General features: G+C 47.0%; 1 protein-coding gene across 3 annotated transcripts in view; it reads left to right on the top strand.

Moving 5' to 3' along the window:
• The first annotated feature begins 969 nt into the window (after nt 1-969).
• Nucleotides 970-16260, top strand: part of sh2d3ca (SH2 domain containing 3Ca) — a 29649-nt gene continuing 14358 nt past the window's right edge. Inside the window, exon 1 of one of the 3 annotated variants that reach the window (XM_052051533.1) lies at nt 970-1437. In XM_052051533.1, coding sequence (XP_051907493.1) covers nt 1363-1437 — 75 coding nt within the window. In that variant the 5' untranslated portion in view covers nt 970-1362. Of the gene's footprint in view, nt 1444-16260 lie in introns of all 3 variants that reach the window. The other 2 variants (XM_052051532.1, XM_052051534.1) reach the window with 2 other exon arrangements.

The following is a 16260-nucleotide window of genomic DNA, read 5'->3' as shown; positions in this document are numbered from 1 at the left end:
TTCACCAAAGTTTTAAGAGACAACAGAATATTTTTTTTCTGGGGAAAAAAAAAAACGCAAAATCACTCAGACCAAATAAAACATTCATCATTGTGGAGACCATTTGTGAATGGACTTTTTCATTAATACGCAGTGGTTAGCACGTTGGCTTCACAGTGCAGAGGTACCGGGTTCGATTCCAGCTCCGGCCTCCCTGTGTGGAGTTTGCATGTTCTCCCCGGGCCTGCGTGGGTTTTCTCCGGGTGCTGCGGTTTCCTCCCACATTCCAAAAACATGCGTGGCAGGCTGATTGAACGCTCTAAATTGTCCCTAGGTGTGAGTGTGAGTGCGAATGGTTGTTCGTTTCTGTGTGCCCTGCGATTGGCTGGCAACCGATTCAGGGTGTCCCCCCCCTACTGCCCGAGGTCAGGTGGGATAGGCTCCAGCCTCCCCCGCGACCCTAGTGAGGATCAAGCGGCTTGGAAGATGAATGAATGAATTTGTGAGACTCCAATGAAACAATGTGGACTTTAAAAAAAAAAAAAACATCCCAATTCTAATTGCAACCCCTAGGGGGCATCTTTTCATAGGATCTGATGATTGCTATCAGGGGCTTTAATGTTGTCACCGGTGCGATTTGAATATTTTAAGCCGCAGCATCTTTTTGCAAAGAATTGCAATTTCAGCTTCTCTTTGGTCCTCTTGTCTTCACTTTCTACCACTTTCACCGCCTTCATCTTCCCCACCCACTCATGCATACCATGTCAGCATTGTCTCAGCACCAAAGGGGTGGGGATTTTTTTTTTTTGGGTGAGGGGGTGGGTGGGGGGGTCGTCCGGCAGGGTGGGTGGGGTCTGCCTGCAATTCGACAGCACTCTCCCCTGCTTATTCTTGCCAATGTTCAAGGCCCTCTCCCCTCCCATCCATCCTCCCACTCCCCCCCCCTCTTCCCTCTGGTTCACCCTCCCCCCACCCACACGCCTTTCACGAGCAAGCAATGAGGTAATCCCTAGCAGCCGCGTGAAGTGCAGCAAGTGCGGTGAGAGGAGCAAGAACAGCAGCCGGCGTGATGTCAGGCAGGAGCCGTGAGACGCGCTGACTCTTCTCACTTTTCTCGTTTTATCCGCGCTCTCCTCTAGCTTGGTGTGGTTAGCTTTTTGGGGGGTTTTTTTGGTGGGGGGGGGGGGGTTGTATGTAGTCAGAGGGTCACTATGTGGAGGGGTTTTTAGGCTAGGCAAAGCAGGGGTGGGACAGGCTTAGCCCAGGGGCTTGGGGGGCTTATATTGGACACCCCCCACCCCACCCGGGTGGGGTGAAGAGACAGTCGAGGCAAAAAAAAAAAGAGACGAGGACGTGAGAAGGGAAAAGTGTTGGTTGCCCACCATGACGGAAAGGTGCAGTCTGTGGAGCGCCTTGTCGGCTGCGGCGTGCTGCTTCTACCGAGGATCTTTCATGCAGGTGCAGGTCAGTGCGTGTCGCATGCTGATGTGTGTCCCGCGGCATTCCCCCCTCTTGATGCACGGTAACGTCAACCCTCACGCAAAGCGGCACGCCGGTGACATCACGGATGGGAACAACGGCCTGTCAAAGCCACTGTGCGGAGGAGAGCCATAGTGGCATGTGAGAGTTTTTTAGTGCAATGGGAGTGAAAATGCGTTGAGGGTCGTCTACGGGATCATCTTGGCTTGATCTAATTCCACCTCACAGTTTGGAACCTGATATGCGACCATGTACAGTACGCGAGACAGGATGTGACTCCAGAGTGTATTTTGCTCAACGTGCTGCTCACGGTAAAAAAAAGCCGATATCAAGTTTCAGATGTTTCGGTGCCTCGTTAGATGAGAACGTGGACTTTGGGAGAGCTAAAGGTTTGGAAAACTGTCGTTACTTGAACAAAATGAAGATTGGCTTTTTGTTGGTGTTTTTTTGGTGTGCTACGCAAGTTGCGAGGAATTGTGCGTTGATCAAAGCCATTGAGGCAAAACCGAGACGCTTTTCATTCAGTTTCGACTCGTTTACTCTTCAAGACACAGACGAGCAAACTCCACACACTGGGAAGGAAAACGGGAGTTCAGAACATTCAGAAAGAAATCGGCCCGTTTCATTAGCGATAGCAATGTAAATGTTAATGAGTGGAAATTAATACGCTGTATGCCAATTATGAAATGCCCAAAAGTGCCAATTATGAAAATGTAGGTGGGGCAGCATATTGGAAGAAAGGTCTCGAATCTCTTGGGCTTCACGGCTGAGCATTATTGAAATGTAGTCAAGTTGCAATGATGTCATATTTTGAGGAATAAAACCCTTGCTCCACCGAAGTAGAAAGTTGTTGCATCACAGCGGTTGAATTCATTCATTCGCGAAGCCCGATTCGTTGCCACATGGGATTGTTTTCAAACATTTACGTTTTATTCGGCCCAATATTGACGCCCCGATCCATTCTCATTAAAGATGGCTTGTCAAGCGCAACATTGTGCAAACCGAGCACGGGCGCTGTTAATTGTTACTCGTTCAACTCATCCATAGTCCCAATGCTGCCATCACTTTACATCACTCGTTCTCATTCGTTAGTTAGTTCTTATCAATACGCTCTTACACACGGGCTGTGCATGACTTCTTAAATTAATTTTTTTATTGGCATCAGAAACACCTGAGGTTGAATGTTAATGTTTGACCCGCTGAAGGCGACAAAACGTAAAGACGGCAGCGTCGAGCTGCTTCTTGCCACTTCAAGCTGAAGTGTCAAAGTAAACATCCAACAAGAAGAGTGACACATTTACATTGTGCTCCAAGCAGCGAATATTTTGAGCACGACACATGTAGAAAGACGCGTGTAAGACTCACAGGCTTATTCCTGATTCTTTATCATCCAGTGAAATGACAGTGACGCCTCAAGCATACCGCTCTCGAGCTAGGTTCAGCTAGCATCGAGTCAAAACAGCTTTAGAATGACTGTTTTCATGCCTTACATGGCGTCGGTGAGTGTTTGAAAAGCGTTTCGGTTGTTTTGACAGACAAATTGGACACTAGTCAGCGTTTTCAGGTTGCGCTGAATTTCTTTTGGAAATGTCATACTCTCAAATTGTAGTTAATCAGGGACGACTCTGTAATAACCGGGCGTCGTGGTGTTGTGGAGTGTCCCCAGCTCATCGGCCGTATCAGTGGAGAGAGATTACATTTGATCCCGTGCTCTAGACTGCGCTATTCTCACCGTGTGCACGCACACGCACACACACGCACACACACAAACACACACACACACACACACGGTCATGCTGCTCAACCATTGTGTGTGCATTATTTCCAGCGCTTCCAGCGCGTCTCCGTAACTGGGACAATGTAACTACCCCCTGGACTACTGACAGTGACAGTAACATCCCCCCCCCCCCTCCTCATCTCTCTCACTCACACACACACAGAGATGCGTGGTTAGCTCGCCCTCCCCTCCACTTTGATTGTTTTTGAAGTTAATCTCTCTTTTTCTCTCTGCCAGCCACTTTCCCTCATTCTCCTCCTCCTCTTTTGGCCTCCACGGCTGTGGCCTCATTCCCCGCTGACCTGAGCAGCATGTGGCCGCCATGGTGCCCAAGTCGGCAAGCCGGTCCGGTCGCTCTGTCCTTTTTAGCATTCCTGCGCCCCGACTGTACGTGTCACGTTCACACAGTCGGGCCTCCGGGCTGGCAATGTGACGGATGCGTGCTTGCCCGGACCACGTCTCTGCCTGGATACGCCACATCATAGGCCGCTCAGAGTCTTAGGCCATACAGTATGGCTTTCAAAATGCACGCTGAATGTACATTTTGAGAAATTTTGTTCACAATAACGAGCACTTCTGATCGAATAATTTATCAAGATAACCTATTTTCAGTTAGAACAAGGAAGTTGTATGTGACGTACATAACAATTGTTAAAAGGGAAGAAATTACCAAATCACTCAAAGTTTTATTCAGGTTTGTGTCCTAGAAGTTTGTTTTTGTTTTTCATAATGGTGTTTGTCAAAGCAAAAATTTTCAGTGGAAAATAATGCAAATGATTCCAGGGTCACACCGTTGTGTGTGTATAATACCGCATTCAAATGAACCGACGTATTTACTTCCTTTTAATTCTGATTTTTAGTGTAAATTCAACTTTAATGAGTAAAGATGGCTTCTGGATGTGCCTCACAATTCGTTTTAATGAACACCAATGTGTTGACCTTTTGTGATAAAAGAGGAGGAAAGAAAAAAGCAAAGCTCAAGTAACCCTAGAATGCCCCCCCGCCCACCCAAAATAAATTCATTTTGTTCACATTTCACCTTGTCCAAACTCGGAGACATTCATCTTCAAAAGTTCCCACTTTCACCGTTTGCGCCTTTTTTTCACAAACTTTGGCGTCAACTCCCCTGCTCGTTCTCGCGCCCGCTTTACCGCACGCGCAACGCATCCCCCCCCCCCTTTTCATCACGCTGACGAGCCGCTCGTCATTCTCCCCTTTATGTCCTTCTAAAGAGTGTTTATGCACAGCCTGTAGTGCAGTTGGAGGTTATTTGCTTCGACGGTAATAAAAAAAAAAAACAGTACGACGACGCCGAGGGCGTCCCGCCGACAAAATCAAGGACGTTGCTTTTGCCAACTCGGTCACAGCAGGTTAACCCGCAATGGTCTCGTCATTCTGACGATACACCCTTGCCAGTGTCAGTCAGCCAAGCGTATATGTGTGTGTGTGTGTGTGCTGGGCCAAGCCGACTGGTATGTTTTAGCATTGAAATATTCCCCATGTAATCCACTCCTCTTATCTGCTCTCTCCTTCTCACCCTCCTCCCTAAAAAAAAAAAAAGCTTTTCATCATATAAATCCTCTTTTGGCATGCTGGCCTGTCACACCCCGCAGGCACATAGTGTGAGGGCACAGCTGTGCGCGTGCGTATGTACGCGTGTGTGTGTTGTCCGCATCCTCATTAGTGCACTGCTGTGGGGTTTTTTTTTTGGGGGGGGGGGGGGCATTAATTAAGCTCGGGAGTGTGAGATGCGTATTTTGGTTTCACGTATGTTCTGTTGTCCGAATTTGGCTTTCTCGGGGGCGAGATCAAAGTCACGGAGTCTCGGAGCATGCTGACGAATAAACGAGATTGGACGCTTAATGTGTATTGTCCGCTGTTTTGTGCAATCAAACCTGGAGGATGACAAAAAGGCATCAAGGGTGTTCTTGGTTTGCGACGCAGTTTTGTTCCGACGTAACTTGAATTTGTACGTAAATTAGAATGCGCTAACGTACAGCCGGAATTTACGACGGGATGAAAACTCATTTGAGTCTGCATCCGGTAGTCGTAATTAGAAAGGAAGCCCAATGAATTCATAACGTCCTCGTAAGTGCTTGTGAAAATGGACGGATGAATGCATCACGTTACTCGTATGCGCCGATCAAGACATTGCACTCGGAAACCTTGTAAAACGAGTTAAAGCTTGGATCCACTTTCTTCAAATTTGAAAGTGGCGAGCACGAGCAGTTGGTTGAAATGAATTAAACATAGCTTTGCTTGCATAACCCACTGGCACAAAAAAAAAAAAAAAAAAACTTGCATTCATCTGCAGAGGTGGGCAGAGTAGCAAAAGATTGGACACAACTCGGAGTACTTAAGAATCAGATGACTTAAAAGTTCATCCATTTTTAGGCATGCGCAGATAACGGAGCCGTCAGGTGAATATACTTTATATTGGATGTGGCCGGGGGCGGGGCTTAGCCTTATCTGACTGCGAGTTACAGACTAGGAAATCCTCCGCAGTTGTTTCGGCCATCTTTCATGTGTCGTTTTGCCACTTTGGCTAATAGCTCCATGTAAAGCGCTCAAACTTGTGTTATTTTGTTAAATCATCACAAACGAGTCAAAAGAACGTCGCATTCAAGGTACAAAATGTTCCGAAATGTTAAATGTAACGGAGCAAATGTAGCGTGCGACTTCCCGCTTCTTTTGCTCATCCGTTTAGGGGATGTTTGGTTGCTGTGGTTCCGCCGTCGGGTCGATTTAAAAAAAAAAAAAAAAAAATACGTGCGGTTTGAGCTTATTACCGGCACACCGTTGGAGCCGAGCGGACAGGAAATCATTATTTCCGATTGAGAGTGAAGGACGGACTTGGAACACACTCGTTAGACCTTCATCAATTTAGCCCAGATTTTGATTTTGTCTAACTTGAACTATTGAGCGTATCTTGAAGTGGCACATTGCGGCCTACGAAGGAAATCTTCATTCGGACTCGACGGTCTCCCGGTCGTGTTGTTGATTTCAGGCTTCGGGCCGAGATTACAGTGCTCTCGCGCCCTCGTGTTATCGCCGCTGCTCCGCTCTAACGTGATTGAGGAAAGCTTCACATTAGAATTTAAAAAAAAAAAAAAAAAAAGGGATGCTGCTTCAGGAAAGGGGGTTGGGGGTGGGGGGGGGGGGGTTATTCCAAAAAGGAATCAGCCTGCGAGTTAAATATTTGGCCCTATCAGCATTTGAGAGGGGTGATCGAAAGTAGCGTCATGGAATTGCCGAATAAAATGAACAAAAGTGGGACCTCGCGCGTTTCAATGGTGAAACTAATTCGAAATCCGGAGTTCATTTTATGGCACAAAATGGATCCGTAGATGCTCGCAAAGTGTTAACAAGCTCTTGATGGATTTCCCTTCATAGAGATTGAACGTCGACGGCATCGATTCACGTTGCTTAATTATCATGCTCGTCTTTTCCTCGCTTATACGGTTAGTCCGCTAGTATGTATATTATTTACCGTTCTGGTTTCTCATTTAAATTTTTTTTAGAGACGTGTCCCCGCGATGATTTTTTTTCTCAAGTCTCCAGTTTTTCTCAAGAGGTGGAAAGCTGAGAAGTGCGGCCGTTGTATTTACCAATGCGTTTTTTTTTTGTCCTTTAAATTCACACGTGCCTTTGGATGGATGGCACGCGCTCACACACACACACACACACACACACTCCTAGCATATGTTGGGCAAGCCACAGCTGACATCGTGACAGGATTTGGAGCAGGAGGTGCGCAATTGTTTGCCTCACTCATCTTTGACCTCAGACGGCTGCGGCTTGAAGTGCTGCGCAAATGCCGCCATAGTTCTCGGAATGCCTTCAACTGCACGTTGAAAAAATAAGCTAAAGCAAACAAAAAACAAACAAACAACCCCCTCCCCCAACCCCCTCCCTGCACAATATCTTCATTCGACAATATCTCAACATCGTCAAAATGTACATTTCCGCCATTTGGCTAGCTGTGTAGCAGCAGTTACACTCTTAGAAATATTGACATTAGATTAATGCTTCAGTTTTTTTTTTCATGTTTAATGAATTCCTAAAGAGTTCCGGTAGCTAAAGTGTGTTTGAGTTTTGGAAACAAACCGTCCCTGACCACCGGGAAGGTTTAAATGGATGAGTTTAGTCCGTGAACGGACCCGATGCTGTTAAAGCGTCTCGGTGTGATTTGCACGGAGCAGCTGAGAATGGCACACTTGTTTTCGACGCTTTCCTTGAAGAAATCCGCGCGTGCATACGTCCACGTGGCTCACTTGGCAAACCTTTCGTTTGCCATCTCTGACTGCCGGCTGTTAAAACCGTCATTGGGCAACACGCTGATCGCCGAGATGTCTTTAGGTCATGTTAGTAAATGAGAAAATGTTTCTGATGCTATTTTCCCTTCTGCTGGCGTGGGGGCGGAACAACAAAAAAAAAGTTTTGTGAGCATCTCGTGCTCACGTGTGAAGTCTCGGACGACATCCCAGCCGCTCGGCCAGCAATTACGATCCGCCGAGTGACATCATGCACTTAAGAAAGTGGTGGGGTGGAGGTTGGAGTGGGGTGCGAAGATGTACAGAGGCTAATTTCCCATGAGCCTCTCTTTTTGTGTGGCGTGTCTCTCACGGCAACGTTGACGCTCGCACTCAGTCCACGCGCGCTAAAAATCACTTTCTCGCCTTGCCTCTCGCCTTCATGCCTGCTTAAAAATTGTCACGAGGGGCGGGGGGGGGGGGGCTGGCTCTCTGAAGGTGTGCTTACATCAATACGGAAGTGTGTGTCTCTGTGTGTGTGTGTGAGAGAGAGTCCCAGCTCCATCTACGTTACCATGACAACCACCCGGTAACAACTCAGAGACAACACCCATTTCTCCCAACCGCCCCCCCCCTCCCCCTCCCCTCCTTCTGGGGCTTGTATGTGGAGAATCGCTTTGAGTGTACATTTGCTTGCGTGTACGTGCGTACGGGGGCATCCATTAGGGAGCATCCCGCCGGCAGGTCTCGCAATGATGGACAAGACCCTGATAGCTGCGGCCGTATGCTTCAGTAGGGAGTGGTCGTACACACACACACACACACACACACACACACACACACACACACACACACACACACACACACACACACATTTGAATGAGTGGTGATACCTCAGCGGAGCTCTCACGCTGTGTACATAGCCAGCCAATAGCAACGTTGGCCTCTCTGCCTCCACAAGGCGATGACATCATCGTCGTCCAATGGCATGGCGTTTTAAGGGCGTGCTCTTTTTTTTGGTTTTTTTTTCCTGCCGGGTCCGCTTGCGTGTGTGGCGGCGATAAAACGAATTGATATGCATCTAAGGGTCCTTGCGGCTTCAAGCTATTCGTCATTTCTTTCCTGTCATGCAGCCTGAGCTCTTTCACTCCATCTTTGCTTTGCTATGCCCCGCCCCCCCCCCCCTCGCTGTCTCCCCTTCACTCGCCATCATAATCAACATCATCTCCGCCTTGTGCACGTGAAGTGCGCGCGCGTCAAGTTCCAAGGCCGGTCGATAGGTCATTGTTTGTATTGTGACTAAGCAAAATGTGTGTGTGTGTTTGCGGGGCTACCGCCACAGATAAATGTCTCTATGACAACCTTCTCCCCGGCTCTGACCTTCGATCCAAATGAGTCTTGGCATCATCACTACTCTGTCACGCCACGAGAGTTATGGCGCTCTCTGATGCGGCCATTATGTTGTCACTTTATTTAAAACGAGTCCCGGGCCGTCAGCATTGTGATAGGATGACACTGTTGTGAGGAAACACAAATTGGTCTCGCGTTAAGATAACCATTCGTCTTGAGTGTGTTGGGGTTTTTTTTTTTCTCGTGAATGTAAGTTTCTACCCGCTTAGGTCTGCCTAAAGCTACGCGAACGGCTATTGTTAAAAATACACAGCAAAATGTTTCATTTTGGCTTGAACAAAGAGAATGCTGAAATTAACAAACCTAATTGCGTCTCATTCTGGCTTCTTGGCTCCATTTTCAATTAGCCTCAAGCTAAGCTAAGCTAACTTTTTTTCCTTAAAGTGATTAATAGATGAAACAAACAAACAACCCCCCCCCTTCCCCCCAAGAACTGTTCTCACAGGAAGCTTATTTTCTTCTACAAGATAGCTTTTATTCCCCCCCCCCCCAAAAAAAACAAAACAAATGTAATCTTGCCTAGCACAACAATTAGCACAAGGCTAAATGTTTTTAGCCTGACTGTCATGTTCATATATTTCAAATTTGATGTCGGTCTGTAGGTCTAAGACGGCCCGGTAGTCCAGTGGTTAGCACGTCGGCTTCACAGTGCAGAGGTACCGGGTTCGATTCCAGCTCCGGCCTCCCTGTGTGGAGTTTGCATGTTCTCCCCGGGCCGGCGTGGGTTTTCTCCGGGTGCTCCGGTTTCCTCCCACATTCCAAAAATATGCATGGCAGGCTGATTGAACACTCTAAATTGTCCCTAGGTGTGAGTGTGAGTGCGAATGGTTGTTCGTTTCTGTGTGCCCTGCGTTTGGCTGGCAACCGATTCAGGGTGTCCCCCGCCTACTGCCCGGAGACGGCTGGGATAGGCTCCAGCACCTCCCGCGACCCTCGTGAGGATCAAGCGGTTAGGAAGATGAATGAATGAATGTAGGTCTACACATTTTCACAAATCAATAAGTACAAAGTAATATTAATTGATAAATGCATCGGGATGTGCTGGTTTAATCCAAGGCACGTATGCTGCAGTTAAGAATGCCTTTGCTAACCTCCAGGCAGTCGGTGTCGAGAGGCCAGAATTGATGGATTAGGATGCCAGGCAGGATGTTAAGATGTGGTTCTCCCCCCGCCCCCCTCCACCGGGGGATGTAGGTTAGAGGCCCCACACCCGTCACGATAAAAGCTGCCACCTCTGAGTGGAATTGAAAGAAACACTGCTGCGAGTTATAAAAGTATCGCACTTATGAACTGCAAAATACAAGCCAACGCGCGCCAAACTATTGCTATCAGAGAATCGCGGCTCTGATTCGTCACGATTGATCAGCGCATCAGAGTTTTCCCATTTCGGCAAGACCTAAAGGAAATATTTCAAATGGTTTTCAAGCCTGCGCCCGCCTTTGTTGTGACAAGCGTCCGCGGGTGTGGTGTTTTATATCCTGGCGTAGTTCCGACGGGCAAAGCTGATTACGTCTCCTCTGTCGGTCATTGATTAATTAATCAGATGCTGTGTCACCATATGCTGTTTGCATCCATGGCTGCGGATTAAAAACCGCAGCTGATCCCGCTTGCCGTAGTATAAGTGCGTTGGGTGGCGTCTATCGCGCGCATTGTGTGGAAACTTACGTTTGATTAACAATCTGCATTATATCATTATGACATACTGAAGATTGTTTGTGTGTGTGTGTGTGTTTGTCCCTTTTCACCATTCTCATGCACTTAGCTGCTGTTTATCATGGGAGAGCGGCGCCCTCCATTTTTGGTACCCTCGTCTATTAAAGAATACAGGAAAGAAATGGATCGCGGGTTTTCTATCACAGTTGTCACGGTCATGATGGATGGTACTAGTATGGATGGTAATACTTGCGCCTTGCCTCCAAATCGCAATAAGGAAAGTGTGTGCGTGTGTGTTTCTGATTGGTTGCACCTCTTGGTTAAAATGATGCATGCTCGTCTAGACCTGTGTGTGTGTGTGTATTTTTAAGGATACAGTGGCTTGTATTGATGAGTCCTCAGACCATCCATCCGCCCACATGGTGACCTTTTACCTCCAAAAGCCTGCAAATTAGCCATTAATGGCTCATCCCCAAGAGAAGAGGGTGACAGTGAGTGGCGGAGGCCCCAGGTGTGTGTGTGTGTGTGTGTGTGTGTGTGTGTGGTGTGTGTGTGTGTGGTAGAATAAGAAAATTGGTGACCGGGCTGGACATGTCAAGGGTGTTTTGCTATTGGACTTTTGACTATTAATATTAATGATACTATAATGAACCTGAGTATAAAAGAGAGAAAAAGGTGACATCACCCGTTATCGTGGACACCCAATCGAGATGATAATAATAGTCATCATTTGAAGTGATTGCATCGTTCGGCGTTTTATTGTGTTTTTTGGGGGCTTCAGGATGGGAGTTTGGCATTTTTGAAAATATTTTTGGCAACTTCTCTTCAAAATAGATTGAATATTGGTATGATAATGAAATTGTTTTGAATGACTCCTGATAAATGGGGTCCAGAGAAAGGATTTGATGATTAATGATAAGTGACATGACTTTACCATATGTGTAAGTAATAAGGTGTATTTCAGTTGATTTCTCAGTGTAGCTGCCCGTCGTCCTCTGCAGTTACGTACATAAACACCACCGGCTGCTGTTAGAGGAAATGCAGTATTTTATTTTCGTCCACTCCATGGATCAGGTCCGTCCGTTTCTTGCTGGTGCAACCAGGAAGCTGCTTCCTTTACACATACTGGCTGAGTGCATCGGGAAGTGATGGAGAATGATATGATACGGCGAAAGAAGGTCACGTAGAGCAAGATGGAGGCTAGCGAGTGAGATGATCTGTCAGCAAGAAGGTAACGAGAGGGAGAGAGAGAGAGAGAGCGGACTCAATCAAAGGTAAGGAAGATGGGGGAAAAAATCTGGCTCAGAAGTAGATGTGATAAATCGCTGCAACCGGTTCAAGATCAAATGAGACAACCGACTTCCTCGCGTGGATTTAGCGCTATCGTCGGCGGGCTGCGTTTTGTCAAGTGACATGTTCCACAGCGAGGAGGCGTAGCAGGCGAGGAGAATAAGTTGACAAGAAGATAAATATATACTGGCTATTCCGTGAAACCTGTGCAGCACGCGCAGTGCAAAGACGGCGGCCCGGATGTATCGAGCACAAAATTATTTTGTATAAAATTGTGTAAAAATATTTAGTATAAAGTACCGATATCTGTTTTCAATGTAGTGTGGAACAACTACCCAGTCCCTCCTACTGACGACGTAAGACTGGATATGGTGCACACAGTCACAATTTGGTGTGCAGTATTTCAAAAGTGACTTAGAACAAAAAAAAGGGGAAATATTGGAAAGCACACGTATACATATTTTACGACAGTGGAGGTGATGCGAAGCGCAAAAGGCTTCGAGAACGAAGGCCTAACTGCAGGGGAGTCGGGCATCATCAGTTCATCGCCTTAGTCACACGTTGTCAACGTCTCGACAAAACTAATTGCTGCAAAATCTATTCCAAGCGTTGATTAATAGAGTCGGATGAGCGCCGCGCGCTAAGCCGGCTTCCGCGCTTTGTCAACCTCCCCAAAGTGGCCCCCGCTAGCAAACGCAATCGCGCAATTAAACTGGAGCATTTCCTCAAATAGATTGTTTACTCAACCGCAGAGAGGAACCGGGTGTTTATTTATCCAAATGCTTGCGTAAGGCTGTCCGCTAAATTGGCCGAAGAAGTGCTTCTAATTAATCTAATTAATCTATCTAATTAATCTAATTAAAAAGTTAAAACTAGGAGAAAAAAAAACATCTTGGACCCTTAGTTACTGTTGCTAAGGGCAGCATTTGCTGATATTCCACGACTGCATCGTTAGCTATATTCGTATTGTATATTAAAATCATCCGAGAGGGGGAGGCACTGAGATTCTGGGCCCGCAGGCCGCCAGTTTGCCCCCTCCCTGACCGAGCATATGGTGTTGTGCTGCGTTGCCTGCACCGCTCAAAACCGCTGACCGAGCCGTACCAGATTTCGAAGAACACACGGTCGTACGCGGAATAAGCGTCATGATCCTCTCAACCCGCCGCGTTTTCCTCACCAGTTCACACCATTGCGCATGAGAGAGCAGTGCACACACGGGACACATTAACCTCTTCTTTCTCTCACACGCACGTACGTCACGTATGTTACTTCCTGAGGGCAGCGCACCAGCTGGGCTGTTCGGTGTTACCTTAGCAACAGCATCTGCAGGCGTGGCATCGCTTGGCATCATTTCGTCTAGCCACCCATTTTTTTTTTTTGCTCTGGAAACCTTTAACTACCAAGTACCACCGAAACAAATTTACCGTGGGCTCTAGTACCACCGAAACAAATTTATCGTGGGCTCAAGTACCACCGAAACAAATTTACCGTGGGCTCAAGTACCACCGAAACAAATTTACCGTGGGCTCAAGTACCACCGAAACAAATTTACCGTGGGCTCAAGTACCACCGAAACAAATTTACTGTGGGCTCAAGTACCACGAAACAAATTTATCGTGGGCTCAAGTACCACTGAAACAAATTTACCGTGGGCTCAAGTACCACCAAAACAAATTTATCGTGGGCTCAAGTACCACCGAAACAAATTTACCGTGGGCTCAAGTACCACCGAAACAAATTTACCGTGGGCTCAAGTACCACCGAAACAAATTTACCGTGGGCTCAAGTACCACCGAAACAAATTTACCGTGGGCTCAAGTACCACCGAAACAAATTTATCGTGGGCTCAAGTACCACCGAAACAAATTTACCGTGGGCTCCAGTACCACCGAAACAAATTTATCGTGGGCTCAAGTACCACCGAAACAAATTTACCGTGGGCTCAAGTACCACCGAAACGAATTTACCGTGGGCTCAAGTACCACCGAAACAAATTTATCGTGGGCTCAAGTACCACCGAAACAAATTTACCGTGGGCTCAAGTACCACCGAAACAAATTTACTGTGGGCTCAAGTACCACGAAACAAATTTATCGTGGGCTCAAGTACCACTGAAACAAATTTACCGTGGGCTCAAGTACCACCAAAACAAATTTATCGTGGGCTCAAGTACCACCGAAACAAATTTACCGTGGGCTCAAGTACCACCGAAACAAATTTACCGTGGGCTCAAGTACCACCGAAACAAATTTACCGTGGGCTCAAGTACCACCGAAACAAATTTACCGTGGGCTCAAGTACCACCGAAACAAATTTATCGTGGGCTCAAGTACCACCGAAACAAATTTACCGTGGGCTCCAGTACCACCGAAACAAATTTATCGTGGGCTCAAGTACCACCGAAACAAATTTACCGTGGGCTCAAGTACCACCGAAACGAATTTACCGTGGGCTCAAGTACCACCGAAACAAATTTATCGTGGGCTCAAGTACCACCGAAACAAATTTACCGTGGGCTCAAGTACCACCGAAACAAATTTATCGTGGGCTCAAGTACCACCGAAACAAATTTACCGTGGGCTCAAGTACCGCCGTAAAGACCGACGTTAAAAGTACAGTAGCGTATTATGAGTAAATAAAATTTTTTAAACTCCTGCAAGTGGGAGACAGTTTCCAGTCTCACCGTGTCTCAGTGAGATCCTGTAATTGAGACTCTGGGTATGAAATTTGTTTCATTTTATGGCAACAACAGCATGGGTGGAGGGGGGGGGGGCAGGTGCGGTCATGTTTATAGTGCAATTTCATTAGCGAACACAATTTGAGTTGGAATTAGGTTCATGGATTTTATTCGATTTTCATCCACCCCAACGTCTAATTAAATGCGTTGTTATCGCTAATCAGCGTTTGCGCGGCGTTCTGTTCTGGGTGTGCAATGATTACCGATGTCATCAGACATTACATGCATGCTTCCATACAGATCCCCACCGCATGTAAGTGCATCGCTTTTGTGCACGTGTGCGTGCGCTTTATGGATCCGGTTGGCAGCAAGGTCAGCCTCAGGGGTTTCATCCATAAAACACATCCACTCAGACTGGGTCCAGAGGACGGTGAGGCCTTCGGGCAGCTGTGATGTCATCGTATATCTTTGGGCGTGATGACATGCACGGACACGCTCCTGTCTCACTCGCACTGTATTGTGTTGTCATCAAAGCATTGATGGGTGCCGGTTGCCAGGTGGATCGGAACTATGAGGAGATCGATGAAATAAATTGATCCGGTCTCATGGGAATATGCGCACGAAAGGAAATATGGATGGCTCACTGAGGAATTGGAATTAAAAATATGAATGGGAGCATCGGGTAGTGTGCCTATGGCAGGGAGTAGCTCGCAATGAGCATTTGAATATTTCAAACATTGCAGAATGATGATGTACGACACTCCCTGCCGCACAAATGAATATGTACGACTGCTTTCTTAACCTAGAGGGGGGGTTTCAAAAAGACATTAGTTAAAGCTGTCTCGATACCGCAGCATCTTGTTTAAACCTGCTTTGACCTCACATTCGGTGCAATGAGAGTGAGTGATTTTGTTTTGACAACACAAAAGACATATTAAACAGTGGAGGGGGCGGGGCGGGCGGGGGTAGGGGGTTCTTGCCGTCTAGTCATTAACGTAATCTTAAAGGAATTTTGCAGGAAATAGTCCAAGATCAGACTCAGAAGTCTCGGCTAATGTAGCTCAAATCGTATTTCCTCATTGAAATCAATGGAAATGCCATTAATCTGTTCCAGCCACCCTGAAAAAAATCAAATAAGATAAGATATTCATTCATTCATTCATCTTCCGAGCCGCTTGATCCTCACTAGGGTCGCGGGGGGTGCTGGAGCCTATCCCAGCTGTCTTTGGGCAGTAGGCGGGGGACACCCTGAATCGGTTGCCAGCCAATCGCAGGGCACACAGAAACGAACAACCATTCGCACTCACACTCACAACTAGGGACAATTTAGAGTGTCCAATCAGCCTGCCACACATGTTTTTGGAATGTGGGAGGAAACCGGAGCACCCGGAGAAAACCCACGCAGGCCCGGGGAGAACATGCAAACGCCACACAGGGAGGCCGGAGCTGGAATCGAACCCGGTACCTCTGCACTGTGAAGCCGACGTGCTAACCACTGGCTACCGGGACGCCCTAAGATAAGATAAGATATCCTTTATTTGTCCCACACTGGGGATATTTATATATAAATAAATAAAAAGTCAATTTTATTTAAAGCCAATTGTGCAAAATGACATGATGGGGCTCCCTTGTCGGGGGTGATCAGGGAGATTGTAGAATGCAAAGCAGCGCATGCGGTACGGAACGAGGCTGTGTCGGCGACTGCCTCAGTGGGAGTGTCACTGTACAGTATGTCACATCTT

This window comes from Hippocampus zosterae, chromosome 18 (assembly GCF_025434085.1).
Source record: "Hippocampus zosterae strain Florida chromosome 18, ASM2543408v3, whole genome shotgun sequence".
Lineage (NCBI taxonomy): Eukaryota > Metazoa > Chordata > Actinopteri > Syngnathiformes > Syngnathidae > Hippocampus > Hippocampus zosterae.
The sequence above is the reverse complement of the archived record's forward strand: the minus strand, read 5'-3'. Positions and strand labels throughout refer to the sequence as shown.